This window comes from Natrix helvetica (assembly GCF_964273705.1).
Source record: "Natrix helvetica genome assembly, chromosome: 6".
NCBI lineage: Eukaryota > Metazoa > Chordata > Lepidosauria > Squamata > Natricidae > Natrix > Natrix helvetica.
This window is the reverse complement of record NC_138553.1, coordinates 48,791,909-48,817,037: the sequence shown is the minus strand read 5'-3', so window position 1 is coordinate 48,817,037 and position 25,129 is coordinate 48,791,909. Positions and strand designations below refer to the sequence as shown.

General features: G+C 40.0%; 1 protein-coding gene across 2 annotated transcripts in view; it reads left to right on the top strand.

Moving 5' to 3' along the window:
- The window catches only part of RASSF3 (Ras association domain family member 3), a 55,176-nt gene extending 32,983 nt beyond the window's left edge, over positions 1–22,193 (top strand). For both annotated transcript variants that reach the window (XM_081956998.1, XM_081956999.1), the window contains exons 3-5: positions 9,852–10,116; positions 11,297–11,412; positions 19,237–22,193. In XM_081956998.1, coding sequence (XP_081813124.1) covers positions 9,852–10,116; positions 11,297–11,412; positions 19,237–19,386 — 531 coding nt within the window. In that variant the 3' untranslated portion in view covers positions 19,387–22,193. The remainder of the gene's footprint in view (positions 1–9,851; positions 10,117–11,296; positions 11,413–19,236) is intronic.
- Positions 22,194–25,129: the final 2,936 nt, after the last annotated feature.

The window sequence follows — 25,129 nt, the reverse complement described above, 5'->3', positions numbered from 1 at the left end:
CAGGAGAGCATCTGCCAGTAAGCATAATGGTGGCTGAACTTTCGACTACGGCTACTTCTGCAGAGGTAGGCCTTCACCCACCCGAGGTCCCGGGCCTAACCAAGGAACTTCAGGTTTACATATCTGAAGTGATTCTATAGGGGGTAGAGCTAGCTTTCCAGAGAAGGGAGATTAGAGCCCCTCTTTTACCTGTCTACCTAGCCACAGGTAGCCAGACCCAAAGACAGGAGAACCCCCTCCAAACTCAGGCTCCTTCCTCGCCCAAACCATCAGTGCGCAGTGAGGACTCACTGGCAGGGGAGGAGGAGGCCACAGAAAAGGTCCTATTGTACGATGAGGACCTGACCCCGGATAAGCCAGCCTGTAAAGGCCTCTTTAAGCCTGCACTATTTAAATCTTTACTTCACAAGACCAGGTCAGTAACCAGTCAACCCAAGGCACTGTTGGCTCAGAAAACCGGCTTGTTCTCGGAACCTCCCTCTGAACACAAGGTGGTACCTGCACCCCAGCTATTTGTGGACATTGTCCAACACCAGTGGGTCCAGCCTGCCACCATTCCAGCCCCTAGCAAGTGCAACAAGAGACTATATTCTGTAGGTCCTGAGTTAGAAAACTTCCTCCAATGGCCTAGAGTAGACACCCCGGTAGCCTTTCTCATGTCTTCGGCACTCATTCCTTCCAACCTCATGGAAGGGCTGAAGGCAGAGGATAAGAAAGTGGAAACCTCATTCCGCTAGGTACACCAGGCCTCATCCTGGGCCATTCGGTAAACCACCTCAGCCTCATTCTTCAATAGGGCCACCTTAATGTGGTTGTGCCAACTTTTGGATTAGATTCCCCAGGAGGATGCCAGGCTCCGCCAGGATCTAAACAAACTGACAACAGCTACAGAATATTTGGCGGATGCAATGCTTAACGCGGCAAAATTCGCATCCAGAGCTTTAGTCACCAATGTCACCTCTAGAAGGATGGCGTGGCTCTGCCACTGGCAGGCAGACATGCTCTCAAAATGGCGTCTACCCTTGGCCCCCTTTAAAGGGGATAAGCTCTTTGGCGAAAGAGCTCTTGATCCAGTATTAGTGGAGACTAAAGATAAAAAGAAGGCCCTATCAATACCTCGTAAATGAGCTGATAACAGACCTTCCCCATATTACCGCAGGCAGCCCTTTTGCCAGGCTGAATCTGGATCACCTGCTCCTCCGTTTCAGTGACCATACTCCCAGGGAGCCAATAGGTAGCAGGACAGACAGTCCTTTAGGTACAGGGGCAGGCAACAGCCCTATGGCAGATGACCCTTCTGTGGGGCTATCATCAAGCCCTTCGGCGGGTGAAGTGACTCCCATCTCACTCTGCCCATTGGAGGTCGTCTCCAGGCCTTCCTACCCAGTGGCAGGAGATGACCACGGATTCCTGGGTATTATAGACAGTGAGGCTGGGCCTTACCATAGAATTCCTCCCCCCCCTGTCACTTCTTCAGCTGCCCCCACCTCCAGGAATCCCTCCAAGAGGGCTTCACCTTCTAGACATCAGGGCAATCGAATCAGTTCCACTGGGCCAGGAGGGTCTAGGATTCTATTCGATACTAATCCTAGTTCCCAAGAGCTTGTGTGTGTGTGTGTGTGTGCAGAGCCAGCTTAGATCTAAAATGGCTCAACTCCCACGTAGCGTACAAATGCTTCAAAATGCAGTCCCTAAACTCCATCCTGGGCAGCATTTGGGAGGGGGATCTGCTGACATCAATCAATCTCAGGGAGGCTTACCTGCACGTACCCATCCACCCATCCCATCGAAGGTTCCTTAGGTTCCATTATGCAGGGCACCACTTCCAGTATCGGGCCCTGCCATTCGGCCTGTTATTGACCCCCAGAACCTTCACAAAACTGTTAGTCACAATAGCAGTGCACCTACGTCTCGACTGGTGCGCGTGCAGTGTTACCTGGACAACATCCTCATCTAGTCATCGTCTGGCCGGCAGGCGCAGCGGGATCTGTGCACCACGATGCTCATCCTACAGAACTATGGATTTTCAGTGAACATGGAAAAAAGTCATCTCAATCCAACCACCAGACTCTTGACTTGGGGGCTGTGATTGACACTATATCCTGCAGGGTCACGCTGTCCCCAGAACGGCAATCCAGCCTATGATCGATGATCGCAACCATCCGATTGCAACAACAGTGCCACAGATAATGCTTTCCTGCTTACTTGGGAAAATGATCTCTTGCTTGTTGGTCATTCCCTGGGCAAGATTGCACGCCCGTCTATTACAGTGGCTTCTACTGCCGTACCAACGAGCCAAGAGAAGCAACTCCAACATCAAGGTGTGGATTCCTCCTTGAGTTTGCAACTCTCTTCTTTAGTGGACTTCCCCAGCCATCAGGAAAGGATGCCACTTCAAGGAGCCCTTCGAGTGACTGTAACATCAGATGCCAGCCTGTTTGATTGGGGCGCACACATCCAGTCCCAAATGTCACAGGGGCGCTGGTTACAGGAGGAGCTGGAGAACAGCATCAATTGGCTGGAGCTCAGGGCCGATCACCTGGATCTACGACATTTCAAAGATCGAATGATCGGCCAACACGTCCTCCTGCTCACAGACAATGTGGCCACCAAAGCCCACGTGAACCTCCAGGGGACACGCATTCCAAGACCCTGATGCAGGAGGCGGAGACCCGCCTTCTATCCATTCGAGCCGAGCACATCTCGGGAACAACCAACACAGGCGGATTGGCTCAGCAGGTCTACCATCGACCACACGGAACGGCGCCTCCATCTGGCTCTCTTTCTACAACTGTCTGACAGATTCGGCCGTCCACAAGTGGATCTGTTCACCTGACCGGAGAATGCTCAGCTGCTGAGATATTACTCCAGGTTTCCGACACCAGGAGCGGAAGGGACAGATGCCCTTCACAGCCATTGGCCAAGGGGCCTTCTATATGCCTTTCCTCCACTTGCCGTGATTCCTTGAGTGATCAGGAAGATACTCACAGAGGGGGTGGATGTGCTGTTGGTCACTCCTTACTGGCCCAGGTGTCCGTGGTTCGCAGACTTAGTCAGCTTGTCTGTCTCCCGCCCATGGAGAATATCCCAGGAGAGGATCTCTCTCAGCCAGGGGGCGCTGGAACACCCAGACCCTCAGTGGCTCCAGTTAACCGTCTGGCACTTGAGAGGGACTTCCTGAGACCTCCTGAGACAGGGGAAATCCAGACCATACAGGCTTCCAGGCATGACTCTATGAACTGTATTCTCCTCCCTGGGCTACTTTCTGCAGGTGGTGCTCCGTCAATTCCATCAACCCAACCTCAGCCACCCCCACCCACCGATGTTGGAATTTCTACAACACGGACTGGACAAGGGGCTCGCCCCAAACACTCTTCGAATGCATGTCACAGCCTTGTCAATGATTCTACAATCCAGTTCCAACCTCACTCTCTCCAGACATCCACAGGTGTCCAGCTTTCTTCGGGGTGCAATGAATCTGCAAGCACCAGTAATTCACCGGTATCCTACATGGGATCATACCCTGGTCTTGCGGGGTCTCATCAATTCACCATTTGAACCACTGAAGACTTCTAGCCTTCGTCACCTGACACTTAAAGTCCCCTTCCTTGTGGCAATCACTTCCGCAAGGCATATCTCAGAGCTGGCAGCTCTATCTGTCCGAGAGAATCTGTGCATCATGCGGCCTGATAGGGTCATCCTCAGACTGGATCCCTCATTCATGACTAAAGTGAACTCTCATTTTCACAGGTCTCGAGATTATTTTATCTGACTTTTTCCCCAATGCCACTCATCCCACTAAAAACGGTGGCATACATTGGATGTCAGAAGGGCTACATCAAGAGGATGGCATCCTTCTGACGAATAGAGTCATTATTTGTATCCTTTCAGCCCTCCTCGATGGGCAAGAAAATGTCCTCATCTATTATTGGCAGATGGTTGAGGGCCTGTATAACCTATCCTATGAACACCAGTCCAAACAGCCACCTGGTCATATCACGGCTCACTCCACTTGCAGCGCAGCCATTACAGCCGCCTGGGCTACGCAAGCATCAGTGGAGGAAATATGCAGGGCAGCCACATGGGCCTCCCCATCACCGTTCATCAAAAATTATAAACTTGACTCGTTTGCCTTGGCTGAGGCATCATTTGGGCAGAGGGTCCTATAGGCGATCCACGAAGCTGAAAGGGCCCTGGACAATCTGTCCTTTCGCCCATAGGACATTAAGCTTGGGTATATCCCATGCTTGGATTCTCCAAGCAGCGCACAGGAGAAGGACTGTTGTCTTACCCTCTGAGGTAGGTTGGGTTGAGAGAGCAACTGACCCAGAGTCATCCAACTGGCTTTCATGTCTAAGGAAGTATTAGAACTCTCAGTCCCCTGTTTGTGTTAACCAGACTTATTCCACATCCTGCATAAGATAATTCAATTTGGTAATGGTACCATTAACTACAGGTTTTAAAGTCAGTTTTCTGGCATACATTATACAACAGCCTAATCCTAGCTGTTGATTTTGATTTGCTTGCATCGATTATTCTTTTTTTCTAAAGAATTTTTTTATTTTTGAATAAACACAAACAGATAAAAAACAAAAAAACCACAAAACCATCTTCCATTACAAATTGTAGAAAGTGTGTCGATTGGTTATAAAAACTTCTGTGCATCCCTTCCACATTCATCACCTACAATTCATATCAAATCATATATTTTAAATCATATATATATATATATAGTAACATATATATATATGTTACTGTGAAAGTCCGAAATCTGGTGAATGTCGACATTCACCGGTGAATGTCAACATTCACATAGTCGCTTGGTGTATGTCCGAAATATTTGCTAAATACCCTTATCCTCTCGACACCCTTACCCTAATACCCTTATCCTCTCGACACCTCGGCTCCTCGCTTCCTTTTAAGCGTCTTCTATTCGCGGACTTCTTTTTTTAAAAAACCTGCGATCCTGCGCGGTTAGAACGAGTAGTTTCCAGGACCGCGAATTGAAAAGCAAAAGTAAAGCGTTACGCTGACTCGTTATATATATATCACTGTGAAAGACCGAAATTGGTATGTGTCGACATTCACCGGTGAATGTCGACATTCACCAACATTCACCGGTGAATGTCGACATTCACCAACATTCACCGGTGAATGTCGACATGTTTCGGCAGGATCTCACCTGCCATCTTCAAGCGTGGGCTCAAAATGTGAGCCCACATTTTGAGCCCACGCTTTGAAAATGGCAGGTGAGATCCTGCCGAAACGTTGCAAAGACAATCTCAACCTTACACGGGAAAAGACCCGAATACAACAAAACCAGCATATATGTATGTATGTATGTATGTATGTGTGTGTATATATATATATATATGTATGTATGTATGTATGTATGTATGTATGTATGTATTTATGTTACAACCCCTGGTATGACTATCATTTATCAGTACAATTACAACATACATACATACATACATACATACATACATACATACATACATACATACATACATACATACATACATACATACATACATATATATATATATATATATATATATATATATATATATATATATTACTATCATCATACCTCAACCTTCATTTGACTATAATTGTTTTTACATCCTTTTATATAAAATATTCCAGATTTAAAGCAAAACCACATAAGGGCATTCCATTAGCTCTTCCAAATATCATCCAGTAACATTACATCTTTATAACATGTTCTAAATAAAAATTGGTTATATTTAATAACAGAGTTTCTAAACCTCCTTTCGTTGTCACCATTTGCAATTTATATCAAATTTCCTATTATTAAACCAATACATATATATGCATTATCAGTATCAATCAATTATTTAACTATCCATTATCACTTCATTTTATACATAATGCTCTAAATTAACTAAATTTAACTTAATTTTTTATTATAAGCTTTCATTACATCAACCTGTGTCTTTCCAGTAATAGTGCAGTCTTATGTCTCTTGCCATTTGTGGCATTAGTATTCTGGTTATTTCCTTAGTAAGTTTTGTATGGACTTCTCTTCGCAACTTATTGCTTATTGCATCTCTTGTATAAGCTTGAAACCTTCCATCTGCTTCTTCGATCAGCTTATCTTTGGTTATCACTAGTGCTTCTGACAAAATTTCTCTCCTTAGTTTCATTGATTCTTCTCTTTTCTTCTTCTATACTTTGAAATCTGGGGTAGAGCTCCAGTCCATCTACCCCCTTTCCATATTCCACTCTTTCCATTTCCAACCACGCTCAGTTCACTGTCAATCAACAATTTTCCTGTGTCTTTGTTTATTTTTCATTCAGTTTTTACAACTCTGACCTCCACTTTCTTCATTTGATGAACATCCTCAATTTTTCCATCAAAGTTTACTGTTCTATGATCTATGTTCTCCAATCTCTTCTCAATTTTCTCTGTTACTTCTAATAATTTTTGAATTTCAAACATAATCTTTTGCAATGTTAAGGTTTCTTTTTCATGTTGCACCATTCTTCCAACTTGTAAACACTGCCACTCCGGCAAAACTTTTTATTAAATTTAAAGCAAGTTCATTTATAATATTTCAAGACAAGGTTTTGTTTTCACTCCATTCCAGCTGCCAATAAAGCTCCTGAAGAGCACCTGTATAAACAACTCATGCTCTTCTCACTATCATTCTTTGTAAACAAGTTGAGGAACCTTGAAATGCAAAGTCAAATGATCAAAGAGAAAAAAAAAAGAAAAGACAATATTTCCAAGCCCCCAGCCTCCAAGTGGCAGTGTTACTTCCTTTCCCTCTGTTATTACAGCCCTCTTTGTATTCCTTTTATATCTTCTTTATATTCCAGGCTTAAAGAAAACAAAATTCTTAAATGGAGCAAAAAGCCCCTGTCCAATCCAGCATTATAAAAATAAGGAAAAAGATTTTAATCCATAGGTATAAAAAAAGAATATAAAAAGTACATGAAGAAAAACTAATCCGTTCAATTTAATGACTAGGAAACATTTGCAAACGTTCCATCCGTAAAAGAAAATTTTAAAAAAAGGATAACACATTGTCTAGTGTAGCTTAATTTTCCTGCTTGTTCTCTTCTGTTTTCAAATTTAATTTATCTTTAGTTTGGGGGGGGGGGGTAGTGTAAGATTTCCTCACCAGATGGACACACTTTCTCTTTCCATTTTCCTCCGGTTCTGGAGCTGTCCCAACTTCAGCAGCTTCAATGGCTGTGCTTCTGGACCTGGTAGGTCATCTAATCCAATCCTCTGCCCAATCAGACCCTATACCATTTTTGACAGATGGCAGTCCATTCTCTTCTTGAAAGCTTCCAATGATGAAGCTCTCACAACTTCTGAATGCAAGCTGTTCCATTGTTTGATTGCTTTCATTTTCAGAAAATTTCTCCTTATTTCAAAGTTGAATTTCTCCTTGTTCAGTTTCCATCCATTATTCCTTGTCTGGCCTTCAAGTGCTTTGGAGAATAGCTTGATCCCCTCCTCTCTGTGGCAACCCTTCAAATATTGGAACACTGCTATCATGTATCCCCTGGTCCTTCTCTTCACTAGACTAGCCATGCCCAGTTCCTACAACCGTTCGTCATGTTTTAGCCTCGACTTCCCTAATCATCTTGGTTGCTCTTCTCTGCACTCTTTCTAGAGTCTCAATATTTTTTTATAGTATGGTGACCAAACCTGGATGCAGAACTGGGTGTGGTCTTACTAAGGCTTTATAGAGTGTTATTCTCCCTTGATCTTGATTGTATCCCTAAATTAATGTAATTTAGGATTGCATTGGCTTTTTGGCTGCTGCTACACACTGTTGGCTCATATTTAATTGTTTGTCCACTAAGACTCCAAGATCCCCCTCACAGTTACTGCTATTAAGCCTGGTTTCATCCAGTCTATATGTGTACTTTTGGTTTTTCTTGCCTAAGTGTAAGACATTACTTTTCTCTACATTGAATTTCATTTTGTTAGATAGGGCTCGGTATTCCAGTCTGTCAAAATCCATCTGAATCTTGAGCCTATCATCTAGGGTGTTGGCTATTCCTGCCACCTTAGTATCATCCACAAATTTGGTAAGTTCCCCTTCTATTCCCTCATCTAAGTCATTTATGAAGATACTGAAGACTACTGGACCTAGGACAGAACCGTGTGGTACCCAACTACTTACTTCCCTCCGTGTAGATGTAGTACCATTAAGAACTACTCGTTGAGTATGGTTTGTCAGCCAGTTACAAATCCATCTGATGTTGATGCTATCTATCCCATTTTTTTCTAGCTTACCAAGAAGTAGGTTGTGGTCTACTTTGTTGAATGCCTTGCTGAAGTCTATGTCCACAGTATTTCGCTGGTCTACTAATTTAGTCACCAAGTTGAAGAATGAAATAAGATTGGTTTGGCATGATCTGTTTTTTAAAAAACCATGCTGGCTTCTAGTTATTACTTTACTCATTTCTAGACGTTGGCAGATCTGTTTTTTAAATTATCTTTTTCAGTATCTTCTAGGTATTGATGTTAGATTGATTGGTCTCTAGTTTCCTGGGTCTTTTTTTTCTTAATTTTTTGAAGTCACATCAGTTCTTTTCCAGTCCTCTGGTAATTCCCTGGTGCTCCAGGATTTTTGAAAGATGTGGTGCAGTCTGTCAGCTCCTTTAGAACCGAGGTGACATCTGTCAGCTCCTTTAGAACTCTGGGATGTAATCCATCAGGTCATGGTGGTTTGTATTCATCAAGATCAGACAGGTGTTCTCATTTTTTTGCTTGTTTTAACTTTTATTTCTAGTCTGCCTTTGCAGTTATGTTTTTGATAGATTGGACTACTGTTTTGTTTTGCATGAAGACAGATGCAAAGAATGAGTTATGCCGCTCTGCTTTCTCTCTGCTACCAGTTACTTCTTTGCAGTCTTCTCTCTTAGTGGACTGACTATTTCCTTAATTTTTTTCTTGTTATTTATATGTTGGAAGAAACTTTTTAAAAATTATCTTTGACTTTTGTTGTAAGTCTTTGTTCATTCTGAGCCTTTGTTTTCCTGACTTCATCTTTGCAGATTCTGGCTATCTGCTGATATTCTGTCTTAGTTATGTGTCCTTCTTTCCATTTTTTTGTACTTGTCCTTTTTGTCTTTCAATTTGTCAGAGAGATCTTTGTGTAGCCATGCTAGTTTCTTCTTGTTCTGTTCAATCACAATCACAAATGGTCTTTGCCTGTTCAGCAACCTTTCAACTTATGACAGCACTGAATGAGTGGTACTGCCACTAGAGAGGGGCTATAAAGCACTATGAAGCGGTATATAAGTCTTAGTGTTATTACTGCTAAGTGGTACTAATAGCCAGTTGTCAAACTGGCTATCATAGTCTCCCCACACAACCTGGATCTCAGTGCCCAGCTTGCATTTATGTTGTTGCAGCATCCTGCAGTCATTTGATCACCATTTGCAATCCTCACTGCCAGCTTTTGACAAGCAAGTCAACTAGGAAGTCAGCAGTAAATCACAAACTGGTCACAAGTAATTGTGCTTAATGATAGTGCTTAACAGTGGCAACTGGAAGTGCCAGAATTTCTATTGCTAAACAACATGATAGTAAAACACAATGTCATGTGACTGCACTGCTTTGCAATTGAAATTCTGGCACTTCCAGTTGCTACTGTTAACTAAGCATTGCCTGTACTGGTAAGCAATCTGTACTTGCCTAAGTATCTGGGGGAATAGCAATCTGATTATTTGCTGAGTTTTTCTTTTTCTTCCCCTGTGCCATCTAAAGCATGTACATGAAAATGCATCTGTTCTCCATTTTGTTATAGAACAAACGAATATGATTTCATTGTTATATGCATATGTGTTTTTATTTATAGAACTCAAGTGGAATATACACTGGCTTCATCAAAGTTCAGATAGAACTTTGCAGACCTATCACTCTACAGACTTCTGTGAATGGAGGGAAGCATCTCAACAGCAATGAGACAACTTTTTATTTGCCTAATGGCTATATGAACACTCTTCATATCAGCAGTACTAACACAGTCCGTGAAGTTATTGAGGCTTTGCTCAAAAAATTTCTGGTGCCTGATAATCCTGCCAAGTTTGCACTTTATAAACAATGTCACAAGGAAGATCAAGGTATGCAAATAGATTTTTCTGAGTTATAAGTGGATTAAAGAAAAAGATTTTGATGCTAATTTTGTTCTTTTATGACTTAGATGTAGTAAAATTATTTCTGAGACATTGTTGGGAAGTAGATTTATTTGACAAACTGATATTTCTAATAAAATATAAACTATTAAAATAGCAGAAATTAAATTTACCTTTTTGACCTGTTTCATGCACATGTATGATTAATTTCAGGTGAATAGAATCTTTGAATAACTTCAATGTTTTATTTGGTTCTACAGCCAGCAGAAATTTATATGCTTGTGTGAACCAGGAAATTAGGAGTATCAATGCCATAATGAATTGAATTTTGGCTTTTTTCTAATAGTTGGTTGAATTAGGTGATGTCAATCTAATGTTTCCTAGTTCAAGGGTGACTTTTCTAAGAGTAATCTTGATTGCTGTCAGTCTTTTGAAGGAGACCAGATAAGGAAAATATATACTTTATTGTTCAAGGACATAGCAAATACTTTCTCTCCTCCTTCTTACATGAAAGAAAATCAAGTTAGGGCCTTCTTGAGTTTCTTTTTCACCTTGTTCTCTCTCCCTTCCAAGGCTAAGCTGATATTTATTTAACAGCTGTTGAATTCCTTCTTCAAGGCTATTTTGATATTCTTTTACAGTTATTGCCTCAATCTCTTGGAATTCTTTCACCTCCAGTATGTTTTAACCTTATAAAAGAGAAACAGTGAAGTATGGAAAGAAGAAAAAGCTAAGGAAATAGGAATCTTTCTTCTTGCTCTTCTTCCCTTTCACAATACATTTCACAATAAACCTTGTGTTTTATTCTATTTATTTCCAGTATTGCATATAAGTTTTAGAGAATATTTCTTGAGTTTTGAGTTTTAGAGAATATTTCTTGAATATTTCTTGAGTGTTTATTTACTTAGAACTGTTCATTAAGCATACTGTGTGACTATAGACTTTCACAAATTATAATAAAGAGAGCAGTGAAATAGAAAGGTAGGATATTCATCATCAGTCAAAGATTGTAATAGTTCTAGTGCACCATTCATTATTCTTTGTTGCTCACCGTTCTCCGTTTATATAATGTAGTACTGAGATTCCTCTACTTGTGTGTTTATAAAGCTGTGGATCTGATAATCAGCAGAAATCTAAGTATGTATTCTTTATTTTATATTATTTGCAGTTTATATGTGCAAGCTCTCAGAAACAGAACATCCTCTCTATTTGCGGTTGGTGGCTGGCCCAAGAACAGATATGCTTAGCTTTGTTTTGCGTGAGCATGAAACTGGGGAGGTTTTGGTAAGTTATACTTGTGTTGTGTACTTGGAAATCTTGAAGTCCAGCTACTTCATTGCTAGGATTTCTAACTAGTGGTGTACAATTTCCAGTTCAAACCTATTGAATGTATTCATGTTTATAGAGAAAAGCAAGCAAGTAGCCAATTAAAGTACAGGTACTCCTCAACTTACGACCACAAGTGAACCCCAGCTTTTTTTGTTGCTAAGTGAGAAATTTGTTAAGTGAAATTTGTTCCTACAACTTTTTCTGCCACAGTTGTTAATTGAATCACTGCAGTTAAATTAGTTACACTGTTATTACGTTAATCTGGCTTCCCCATTGACTTTGCTTGTCAGATGTTTGCAAAAGGTGATTACATGACCCTGGGACAAAGCAACTATCATCAATATGAGTCAGTTGCCAAGTGTCAGAATTTTGCTCATATGACACTGCAACACTCGTAAATATGAAAAACTCTCATAACTCACTTTTTAGTGCCTTTGTAACCTTGAACAGTCACTAAATGAACTGTTTGAAGAATACTTGTATTGTGTAGATTATAAGAGTTTTATAGAATCTTATATTGGAAAGGATGTTTAAAACCTTTTGGATTCAGTGCCATGCCTTTCTTGGTATAAGAATCTGAATCATCCTAACAGATGAAAATGTCTGCCATCATGTGGGTTGGTGCATTTTGAACCAATTGGAGCTTCTGAATAGGGCAGCCACATGAATAGCACATTGCAATAGTCAGGATGGAAGGTAACTAGGGCGTGAGTGACAGTGAGCAGAAAATGTTGGTCCAGGAAAGTGTGTAATTGGTGAATAACCCGCGTTTGTGCAAAGGCCCTCATGTCAGTGACTGCCACCTGCTCCTCAAGCAGGAGTCATGAGTGCAGAAGAACCCCAGATTACACACTGGGTCTGCCAGGGGCAGTGCTACTTCATCTAAGATCAGTTCTCCAAAGGACCAAAGAACCCTAAAATCCAGAGCCAAAGTTCAATTTCAGCCCGTTTCCCCCCATCCATCCTTAATAGCTTCCAAACATTGCAAAACCTATCACTTGGATCGCTTTTGGTAAATTAATTGTTTTTCTTTACTTTTAATTACCTTGCTTTTGATATAGGTCTGATTTAGCTAATTGTTGTTTTTGACTGAAGTTATATACTACTTAGAGCTCCTTGTAATTATGGTAGGTTGTAAGTATTGTTAAATGCATATTCAGTATCCTTAACATAGATGCAGTAGGAAAAAGGTCTTGCCTTTTTTTTGGCATGACATGCTTTCAGATACTTCAGTGCTATTATCACCCATGAGGATCCCCCCCCCCCCCATTCATGGTAAACATTGCCAGTTCTTTCAATTTATCTTTATTAGATTTGGTTTACAATCCTTTAATGGTAAAGTAATCCTTGCCCTTCTTTGAACTTGTTCTATTTTATCTAAATACTTTCTAAAATAATGTATACAGGACAGAATAAAATATGTGAAGTTGGGTCTGATCTATGCAGAATAAAATAAACAAAAATTGTTTTTCCTGATTAAGAAACTATTTCAGTTGCTGTAGCCTAAAATTGCATTTATTTCCTAGCCACATAGTAATTGTTATCTCAGTTCGCCTGTGCACTACTTGGAGAATCCAAGCATGGGTTATCTTCTGTCTATTTGGTCAGAGGCTGCGAAGTAAAAACCTTGGTCACGCCTCTTTCTCTCAGCCTAGTTTTTCTTTTCAGTCTGGCTAGAGAGACACGTGAATTTGATTTTCCATGCTTGGATTCTTCTAAACAGCTTTAAAACTTTAAAAAAAGGCAGACTTCGCTGCAGCAGGGGCGTTTTCATCCCCCCCGCTTAGGCAATGCTCGTCATTCGACCGCTGTGGCTGGCGTCCAGTCAGTCTGCATTCTGGTGGCTCGACAGGAGCTCTGATGACAATTTTCGCATCGCAGAGGAGCGGCAAAGTGCTGGCAAGCCGCTTAAGGCTTTTTGGGCTATTTTAGTGGTGCATCCAGCCTCCTTAGCTGCAGGCTCTTCCACACCTCAAGGCTGCTGTTCCAGGACCAAGGCTTCGGTTCCTGCTTCTATTTTGGCTACTGATTTTGTGTTTACAAACCATGTTGTTGGTTTTGCACTATTTCTTCTGGCTGGCAGTCATCCGCAGTGAGTTATTGCACTTTCTCTCAGATCTTTGAAGATCAGAGTAATAATACTGATCCATCAGCCAGCATTGTATTGAGGGTTTTTTTCTCAGGCTTGGGATTTGCCCTGGATTCAAGGAGAGCTTCATCAGCCTCTGAGAAAGATGCAAAGCAGAGACAAAGGGCCTTAGAAAAGCACTTCTCGAAGGCCCAGAAGCAGATAGGGCTCCCAGAATTCCAGTGAGCAAGCCTGAGGTTTCCCCCCCTTTGGAGACAGAACTGCCCTCGCAGATTCTGGAAGATAGCCAACTGAATTGGTCACCTATGATAATAATGAGATTCACCCTTTTCAGGCAGCCTCTTATGAGGAGGATTTCGCTCCCCTCTCCTGCCTGGCATCTGCAGGATTGGAGCTCACTATGGCTACTAGGCCTTCTGCCCCAGCAGCAGGTACTAGGATTTTATTCAATCCTCTTCCTGGTCCCGAAGGTCTCGGGGGCGATGGAGAGCTATTCTAGATCTGAAATGGCTCAACGTCCATTTAGTGTACAGACATTTCAAACCTTTCAATCCATCCTGGGTTGCATCAGACAGGGAGATCTCTTAACTTCTATAGATCTCAAGGAGGCTTACCTCCACGTCCCCATTAGGCCCTCCCACAGACAGTTCCTCAGGTTCTCTTACGCAGGGCTCTACTTCCAATACAGAGCCATGCCCTTTGGCCTTTCATCTGCTCCCAGAACCTTCACCGAGCTATCAGCAGTGGCGGCGGCTCACTTTCAAAAGAAGCCTGTAAGGATACAATGTTACCTGGATGACATCCTCATCCAGTCATTCTCCCCGCTTCAGGCAAGTCAAGATCTCCAGCTCACTGTCCAAACCCTCCAGAGATATGGATTTTCCGTAAACCTGGAAAAAAAGTCACACTATACCCACCACCAGTATTCTCCATCTGGGAGTGATGATAAACACAGAGACCTGCAAAGTTTATCTCTCCCGGGAACATCGTGCCAGCATACAGTCTATCATGGACTGAGTCAGAACACTGTGCAAGTGCTGCTTCTTTCCCAATTGTTGGAAAAGATGATCTCATCTCACACTCTCGGACCATTCAATGTTCTATCAGCCTCTGTTTCGCTATTTGCTTTCAGCTGCCATTGAAACGGGGAGGGGGGGCTAGTATTTGGGAGGGGAAGTTTAAGTACAGGAGAGATTGTAAAAGGAGTTTCGGTCTCACCGTCTACTGCACATACTGGAGATTAGTGCTTGGTGTCGGTCAAGGCCAACCGTACAGCATATCAACCTGATGATGCTCCTTGAAGATGGAACTCACATGACACCTAAGGGATTTGCAGATTGGACACTGGGATAAGGGTTACCGGAGGAGGGGGTTTGGTCACATATTGATATGTATGATTTCGCGCTCTTTTGCCTCAGATCTTGCTTTGCTTAGCTGCTATCTTTTCATAACCAGTAAAAGTACTCTTAATTCTGCAAAATAGAGTTAAGTGGTTTCTTTCTTGGTTGCTGAGGGAGTCTGGCTTGACAGGCTCCTGCAACTGCATCAGAGGTTCAGGAACAGCAGCTCCAATGCCAAGGTCCAGGTCCCTCTGAGAGTGATTTGTTTCCTGGAGTGGTGGAATTCAACAGCCATGGAAAGAGGATGCCTGTTCAAGGAACCCAGCCATGTGAGCATAACATCGGACACCAGTCTCTTTGGTTGGGGAGCCCATCTGCAATCCTCAGTAACTCAAGGTTGGTGGTGTGTGGAGGATTTGCAACACAACATCCATTGGCTAGGATCACTTCCGGTTCCTGTAGGTGACGGACGTGTTGTCCGCTGCTCGTCTCCCTGGTGGGCTCCTTTCTAGGAGCACAGGGGGCCCTGGAGGGGTCTCCTGCCGCAGGGCGGCTTACTGGAATCCCCCAGACTCGGCGGCAGCTGGCGAGGGTGTTTCCAGCCTCGCCCCAGGAACTGCTGGCTGTCTGCCCTTTCGCCGAATGGGCTCCGGGAGGAAAGAGTTAAGCGAAAGAAGAGCAGCTGAAGTGCCGGTGGGGAGAGATCCGCCCTAATCTCCTTAATCATCGTTAACAGATAAGCAGCAGACTATTGTAAGTTTTTGTTCAATCCATTTGAAACTGGAAGATTAGAGGGGGGTGTTTCTTTCTCTATCCCCCCCCCCCTCGGACAAAGCGGCATTTGAACTATCTATATTGGAATGGAGAGAGAATAAAGGCTGACTTGCCACTTGTACTAACTATGTGAGAAAGATTGATATCACAGCTGCAAGAGGTGATTGCTGAGGTGTTTTCTTAAAAGGAAAAAACTTTATGGAATTCCTTGTTCTTCTCCCTGCAAAAGGAGGAGCCAAGATGGCGCCCCTCCGTCTTCGTTTTTGTACTTATAAATGAAGCCTACCTTTTGAAACTACCTTTGGGGGGGAAAAAATCTCTGGTAATTGTCTTAATACCCCTCTGAAGGTGCTCTGGACCTCTCCTGTTACGTGGTCTTCCTGATTAATTTTGATTATTTGACTTTTTCTCTTTCTGGTGCACCTCCGTGCCTTGGAACTGTGAAGGAGAACTAACTTTCTACTTTTGGATTTGTCTGCCGCCTTGGACTGGCACAGCTGCGCGCTCCACTGATGCCATTTTCTTTGTAAAAGACTTATCTTCCCTGAACGCAGATAAATGGGGCCCAAAAAACAACCAACGGGCAAGTCATTCTTGGCTCCTGCTTCTGCCACCTCCAGTCCAAGCATGCAGCAGATGAAAATTACTTCATTGTTACAACAAGAAGGGACTGGAGAGAGCTCTGTTACCCAAATGTTTCAGGAAATTTATGAGGGGTCAAAATGAGTTGAAAAAAGAGGTGACAGATCTCAAAGAAGAACTCAGAGGTGTACAACATCATATAACAGAAAACAAACAAAGAATTGGGGTGTTGGAGGAGGGGGCAGCTGGATTGGGGGAGTAGATTAAGGCAGTCCAGAAGAGAAATTTAGAATCGGAAAATTTTATGGCAAAAATAGAACTTGAAAGAATGTCTTTTTTTCTCAGATTCCAGAACCTACCAGAGACAGAAAATGAAGATCTTAAGGATATTATGAGTACAATTTTAGCAGAATATATTAAGAGAAACAAAGAACAGTTGTGGTGGGATATGGATCTGGTGTACAGGATTAATTCAGCATATGCTAGAATACACAATGTTCCAAGGGAGGTACATGTTAGGTTTCTTAGGAGGACCACGAGGGATATGAGGTGCTATGGGCCCAAAGGGAGGGACCATTAAAATATAAAGATAAAGAAATTACCATTCTTAAGCAAATTCCCCCCAAAAAAATAAGGGAAAAAAGGAGGAAGTATTCCTCCTTATCAAAGAAATCATACAACAAAGGAGTTTGGTTTAGATGGTTATTGCCAGAGGGAATGTTGATTTTTTGGGGAGGGAAATAGAATTAGAATTAATACAGTGGAGGAGGCAGAAGCCTTCATTAAAAAACATAGTTCTCTCCTAGAGGACGAAAGTAGGGGAGGTGGTGAAAAAGATAATTTGCAAGATATGAAGGAGGGGGGGGGCTGTCGCTCCATCTGGGGACAGGGAGGAGGGAGCAATATCGAAAAGGCTCAGGTCACAAAAATAAATATTTGAAATACTATGGTAATTGTTGATATACTAGAAAGTGACAAAGAAAGAGATGATTGAACACATGGTTGATATAATATAAAACAAGATTCTGTTTATGCTTATCTTTTATATGTTATTTTTAACACTGTAAAAATTGTGAGATTTGGAGGGATTTCTACCACTAGCATGGGAGCTGCCAAAATTTTCTATGTACCTTTTTTACCTTTCCCTATAAATGTTTAAAAACCAATAAAATTCTTTTTAAAAAAATCCATTGGCTGGAATTGAGAGCAGCGCATCTGGTGCTCCTCCACTTCCAGAGACAGATATCTGATCGACATGTTATGTTACTAACAGACAATGTGGCGGCAAAAGTGCATGTAAACCGGCAAGGGGGCACCCATTCCAGAGCGCTCACACGGGAAGCAAAGCAAATGGGTCCGTGGGCAGAGAAGCATATCCTCTCTTTATGGGAGCCTCTCAGGAGCCATACAGGCGGACTGGTTGAGCAGAACCACAATTGACTAGTCTGAATGGCACCTGCATCTGGACCTCTTCCAACAGGTGTCCGAAAGGTTCAGTCGCCCCACCATGGACCTGTTTGCCAGTCGAGAGAACACCCACCTGCCGAGGTTCTTCTCCTGGTATATCCCGGGGGGACGACGACGAAGGAACCAACTCTCTCCACTGACCGTGGCCTCCTTGCCTTCTCTCTACTTCCCCTCATTCTGAGGGTTATCAGGAAGGTGCTGGCAGAGGGGGCGGAGGTTCTTCTTGTGGCTACCCACTGGCCCAGGAGACTGTGGTTCATGGATCTGACAGGACTGTCCATATCTCATCCCTGGAGGATACCTAAAGATAGGATCTCCCTCAGACTTGGTGCACCCGAACCCTCAGGGGCTCCAGTTAACCGTATGACACTTGAGAGGGAGATCCTTAGGAGAGATCACCTTTCCAGCAGGGTGATTCAAACTATACCAGTCTCTAGACTGCCTTCTACGAACCGCATCTATATCATGATCTGGGCTGCATTCTGCTGATGGTGCGCCAAGGGGAAGATAGTTCTTTCCTCAGTATCGATCCCACAGATTCTGGACTTCGTTCAGGAGGGACTTGACAGGGGACTATCTCCCAACACTCTCCGCAGACAGATGGCCGCCTTATCCACAATTTTGAAGTATGATGAATTGAAGTCCCTTGCCCACCATCCGAGGTTTGCAGTTTTCTGACAGGGGCGAGTAATTTTAAGCCCCCTGTGGTAAATAGATACCCCACTTGGGACCTTTCGCTGGTTCTACAGACTCTCACGTCTCCTCCATTCAATCCATTGAGGTACACCAGTCTCCGGTTGCTAACATTCAAGGTTACCTTCCTCGTTGCTATCACCTCTGCCAGGAGGATTTCCAAACTGGTGGCCCTCTTGGTGAGGGAGGACCTTTGTATTTTCCACCCAAACAGAGTCATCTTGCAGTAAGATTTTGTTTCTATTATATTTTTAATTATGTTTGTAGTTTGTATTATTCTTTTTTCATTGTTTGAACTAACAGATTAGATGAAATACATTTTATCACTGAAATAGATTAAATTTATTTATGCACTAGAGAACATTTATTTCTATCCCATTCTCACCCTATGTTAATAAATCATCCCCAAATTTTGGCAGTAAAATATTTGGCTTAAGATGAAATATAATATACTTACATGTGCAAATGGATTTCCAAGTTTCTACTCCTAACAGTTATGATTAGTCATCATCCCTCTAGCTAGAAAGAAAAAACTAGCTAGATATAATATTAGCGTTTTGGTCTTTATCTTCCTGCTTCTGAACTAAAAATTTCAAGAATGTGGAATCATTCTCTTTTTTTGCATGCTTTTGAAATTTGTGAGACATACATGGTTTTAATCATGGACGGTTTTATCTATAAGTTTATGTATTTCTATATTTTTGGCATAGTAGATCCTGAAGGAATATAAATTAATTGGTTTCTACTTGAGTAGCACAATAAAATGAAAATTACAAACCAAATTGTCAATTGTTCTTAGATGCTATGGATAAATCCACAATTTTATTTTTTCAGTGGGAAGCCTTTAGCCTTCCTGAACTACAGAACTTCCTGCGTATTCTGGACAAAGAAGAAGATGAGCAACTACAAACCTTAAAAAAACGCTATGCAGTATACAGGAAAAAACTTGAAGAAGCTCTTGATGGAGATTGGATTCCAAGTTAAAAGGGAGTCAAAGAATACTCAGGGAGGACGTGTGTTGCTCAATTTTATGTAACTTGCCAGATCCAGTATCTTTAGCAAAATGAGTTTCACAAAGAATAATTTGTTTCCTAAAGTCAGTTCTATAGATTGATATACTTATATTTTGCATGTAGGAGCATACCGAAATTGCAATATTTGCAAGCTTTTGTTTATGCTATGTCTTGATTTTTTCCTCTAGTTGTGATTGTCAGAGAAGTCTGTTTTCAAAGGCAGTAAGAAATGAAGATTTTCTGTTTTAATGTTAAAACGATGGGTGTGTGTGTGTAAAGTTTGATATCTTACTCAAACTCAGTTTATAATAAGAATTAGTAAACTATTTGATAGCAGAATTGATTTTGACTGCCTGTTTTCAAGTATTTCTTTATAATTTTGCAAATTAAATTATTTTTATACATTGAAGAGAAATAATGCTCAAAATGTTAAGTTAAAGTTGTTCAAGCAAATGGAGCTATAGAAGATATAATGGAAGTTGAAAAGAAGGTAAGAGTTGGAGAAAAGAAATGTTGAAGAGAGATTGTTTTGCAGTTGGTTAACTGTAATGAGAAAGACATGAGAAATGAGAAAGTTGCAACTGTAATGAGAAACTGTAATTTTGCAACTGTAATGAGAAAGAAAGTTGAAGGATTTTGTTGTTCATTACTGAAATTAATATATTCAGTGCTATTATTGCAGAGGGTTTATTAAATATAGTAGAGAGTAAACTGCATGTAATATGCAGCACATGGTCACAAACCTATATGAGTTTGGGATATGCTCAAATATTGTAGAGATTTTTATGAATCTAAAATCAACATTAAATTGTTAATGTGGAATTCTTATAATTTATTAAATGTCCAAATGTCTATTTGAATTCCTTTGAATATACAGTTTATCTCTTGGAAAAGAGATAAAAATTATCTTCATGATGTTATTTTTAATATAAAATTTCCTCCATTTGAAACAGAGTATTATTTTTACTTATACTCATTGCACTGTGAATAATGACAATCTATAATTTTTAATTTCTATTCTGAAAAGTCAACTAAAAGTTGATTAGGATTCTAGGTGCAAGATATTTGTGAAGGGGGAAATTTTGCAGTTAATTAGCAGTATTTTTTCCTCAAAAAATAGTTTATCTAAGGTATGTATAACAAAACCAAAGAAATGGATGTGCAATAAAAACATTTAGATAAATGTATAACAGGTTTTTGTGCACAATATTTGCAGCCATCAATCAGAATATATTCACTTGAGATAAATTTAATTTCCATAATTTAAAATAAGCACGTTGGCCAATCTTTTTAAAAATGTAATCATTTGGACATTTACTTGAAAAGTTTTGAGGAACATCCTTAGAAGTGGTGACATCTGGTGGATATTGCAGGCAACACTTATTATTAAAAAGTGCCTTCATGTCAATCTTTGTTTGCTTTTCTTGTCAAAATAACGTTATAATTTTCAAAGTGCAGAGACAATCTTTACTACAGTAGAATGTTAATACTATTTTGAAATTTGTGGCTAATATATAACGACATACCTTGTTTTGTTTTCTGTTCACACTTAACTGTACTACTCTGTATTTGTCTTATATTTCATTGGAAATAGAATCAAAATTACATAGAATAGTGATGCTTGACTGCAACAATGTTTTTTCCTGAAGATACTAAATAAGGTCAATGGATCAATTTGGATATTATTAATCATCTAATGAAGCAGTGACATATTAATGCTGTTTTACTTTATATTTTCTTATAGTATGCATCCTGGGTTCCACTATAGTTTGTTTCTAATATAATGTGCACATAAATGACCAGTATGCAAACATTACTCCTGATTACTCGTGCATAAAGCATCACTGAAAAAAGGGCATTAATCTAGAGCAGGGTAAAAAGTCTGAGGTAAAACAAAGAATGCTTGAGGAGATTGTTTCCCATTCCATATTCTGTTCTTGCCGCTGAATATTTGTTCACTCGCTCCATGTTCAAGATATAATTTCTTTCCCTACCTTATCTTGCTAGGAAATATCACTTCCTTATTCACTCTTTAGCGTAAATCCAAAGCCACATAAGAAAGCAATGTTGTTTGTCTAAAAGAGCACACCATATAAAAGTAGTATTACATATTATGTTAGAACTGGTGAAAAATAAATATCACTGTGGTAAATCAAATCAGAGCTTTTCTGTGTATGTGGATGCAGATATGATTTCAGAATGGTGAATTGGGTGTGTTCCAATTTGATTCTTTTTCCTTAATTTGCTTATTGAAGCAGTTAAGCTGTAAAGCAGAGTCATTTAACTGTATTAAGATAAAGCATTTAATGTTTTAGTTTTTGTAAACACCTGATCCTAAGTTTGAAATGTTTTTGAATATTGAATGACAATTTACAAATATGTGAATTATAATTTTAACTTGAACTTTGTTTTCTTACTCTTTTTTGATGTGTTTTATGTACTACAGGTTGGAGTAAGAAAAACAGTTTGTATTAATCCAGACATTCTTTTTTTGGGGGGGTTACTGCTATTATTTTTAATTATAAAGAGACTCGGTGATTATTTTAATGTAGGATTCAATTTTTATTTTAGTGTAACATTCCTAATCTTCAAAGATGTTAAGGATGTTATGTTTTGATTATATGTTAATGAAGAATAGGTTGGAGAGGACATGGAAAACACTTTTTGAGAAACATTATTTATTATTTTTGAGTTTTTTATACAGAAATCCAATTTCCTTTGATGTAAAGAAAATACTGCAGCACGTTTTCCATAAATAAAGCTGAAATTGGCATTGTACTGTATGGTTATTTCTTTGATTAGTTTATTGGCTTCCTTTAAATGTTTAATACAGCACTAATTAGTGGATTTTTCACATATTCGCTTCTCTTGTTTATTCAAGCATATGATCAATTATTATGTGCAACACACTTCAAAATTGATCAAGTATTTTATTCATTAAACAGATTTATATGACTTGTCAATTCACACATAGGTAACTCCAGGAGGCTCTTACTACATTCAAAACTCACATCTTACCACATTCAGAATCCACAACATAAAAACCACACACAGGGTGGCAGCAATACAATTAAACCATTTGATCAGCTCCTATCTTTATTTGCGGTCACTGGGCCCTCTGACAAAAACATATCTTCAGGGCCTTTCGGAAACCAACAAGGTGGGGCCGAATGTCTCTGGTAGGACAATGTTCTATTGCTTTCTCCCACCCAGTATGAAATTATATGGTTGTCATTATCACTGTGGTGATCATCCACCTCTGTTATATATCCAATAGATAATGCCTGCCTACTTACTCCGCTGCAACTGAAATAACATTCATGCCTTGAATGGCACTTCCAATTTTCTTTGCTCATCCTTCCCAGGAGCAACTCGCCACCTCAATGAAGCTGCATAGCAGAAATTGGGGGCATTTACATTTCCTAGAAAATGGACAATTCCCTTAAAAAATAAATCGGCACCCTGCTGTTTTGAGTTTGAATATGTGTTGACTATGTGGATTTAGTTACTTGGTGATGCCAGACCTTGCTGATCTAGTAAACAGCAATAGGCTTATTGGGATTGGAGCTGCTAAATTCTAAAAGTAGTGTACTATCTATTATTTTATGTTTAAAGGTCATTGTACAGGGCTTGCTTGAATATAAAATTTTATTTAAGTGTTATAGGTCTTTAAAAAATATTTTTAAAACTGGTATGGAAGTATCTTTGAAGCTTATTCATTTTTTAAATGCCCAAAGCCATTGCTGGAATACAGTAATCCTAAAAAATGATTTTCTGTGGATAGTTAATCTAAAAAAATATTTTTTAAAAAAAATAAAGGTTTTTTTGTTTCTTTTATATCTTGCCTTTAAATCTGTACAAAGATTTTTCTTTGCATTTTATTCTTGAATTACCAACTTGGGAATTTTCTACAATGAGAACCTAGAAAGTAAGATTTACTGTAACATTAGGTTTTTTACCTCATCATTGCTATATAATCAGCTCCACTAAATGTATATACTAAGACAGTATTTTAATTAAAGCTTGATCAAGACAGCATGTTTATAAAACACACATCAAAGCCGCTACCACAGAACTGAACTCACATTATGATATAGGACTCTGTGTGTGTGTGTCCTATACCATAATGCGAGTTCAGTTCTGTTGTAGCGGCTTTGGTGTGTATGTTTTATAAACATGCTGTCTTGATCAAAGTTTAGGTAAAATACTGTTTTACTGTGTACATTTAATTGAGCTGATTACTTAAGAAAAAGTCATGTGTGGATTGAAGCTCACCTCTGGAAAAAAAATAATTGTATTCCAGCCTCATTTTTTTTTTGTGGGTTCCTTTAGGTGTACAAGTTTCAAGGTAGGATACACACAACAAATGTATCAAAAGGAAGATACTTCAATCTTCTCATTACTTTCTCTCTTCCTAAGTCATATTCTGACAGTATTGCTTAATATATCCCATTCTACAATTAAAACGAACACAAAACTTGCAGTTTTTTTTAAATGTAAAAATGTATTTAAGTAAATTATCCCGTTTAAAGAGTCATTTCTTAACTGGCTGCATATGTATGTTGGCCAGAGTATTAAATGGAAATGCAAGTAGTCCTTGGCTTGTTACCACAATTGGGTCCAGAATTTCTGTTGCTAAGCAAGGCAGTTGTTCAATCATGCCTGATTTTACAACTTTGACAAGTTAAGCAAATCATTGCAGATGTTAAGTGAATCATGCAGTGTTAAGCAAACCCAGCTTCCCTTGTAAACCTTGCTTGTCAGAAGTTGACGGAGAAGGTTGCAGATGGAGATCATTTGACCCTGGGGATGTACTTCATGGTTGCTGGCAAATGTCTGAATTTCAGTGCTGGTTGTAACTTTGATGGCTAAATGAATGGTTCCAAGTCAAGGACTATTTCTAGTGCCAGTGATTATTTTTTTTAAGAAAAAGATCATTACATAAGCCTAACTTACATTACATTTTCACATAATGTGAAAGCTAAAACATACAATATTTACTTCATTTATTTTTAAAATGGTTCAACATGCTAAAGAAACTAAACTTTCTATGAAATATTTATGGAGTAGTTATACAAAATTGGGGGAGGGGGCAGAGAAATGACCATCAAATGCAAGGGCATAAGAGTTCTACATAGGATAAGTGTAAAAGCAATAAGAACTTTAGACAATGGATATTTAATACTGCTGTCTGTGCTTCAAAGTAATATGTCTGCACCATGTTTTACATCAGTTCCCAGTATTTGTTTCTAATCAACTAGGCCCAAGTATCAAAAAGTTGAATACCTGAGCAGTTATTAGATATGTATAGTAGCACGCTGATTAGTACATTGATTTTAAACGCTCACTTTATTATAGACAAATTTAATCACTGAAACTGTGTGCAGCAATATACAGGGTCCTTAAAATGGCACTTTGTTAAAAATACTGAACATATGTACAATTCCCATATTGCACGGACACATTAATGACATGATAAAGAAACCCGTGTGATGGTTGAAATGGCTTCAAGCAGCTTTGCAAATAGCTAAATTTTGACAATCAATGTAGAAAGTGCTATAAAAGCACCTGAAAACCTGACATTGCATAACGTTCATGCAGTGATTCTTAGCGTATCAGGTAGAACATCTCCAAGGGTGATTTGTCATTTAAAGCATTTGCTGTGGGGCGATTGTTTTTAAAAAGAGGAACAGCTGTTATTGTGGGAAAGCATT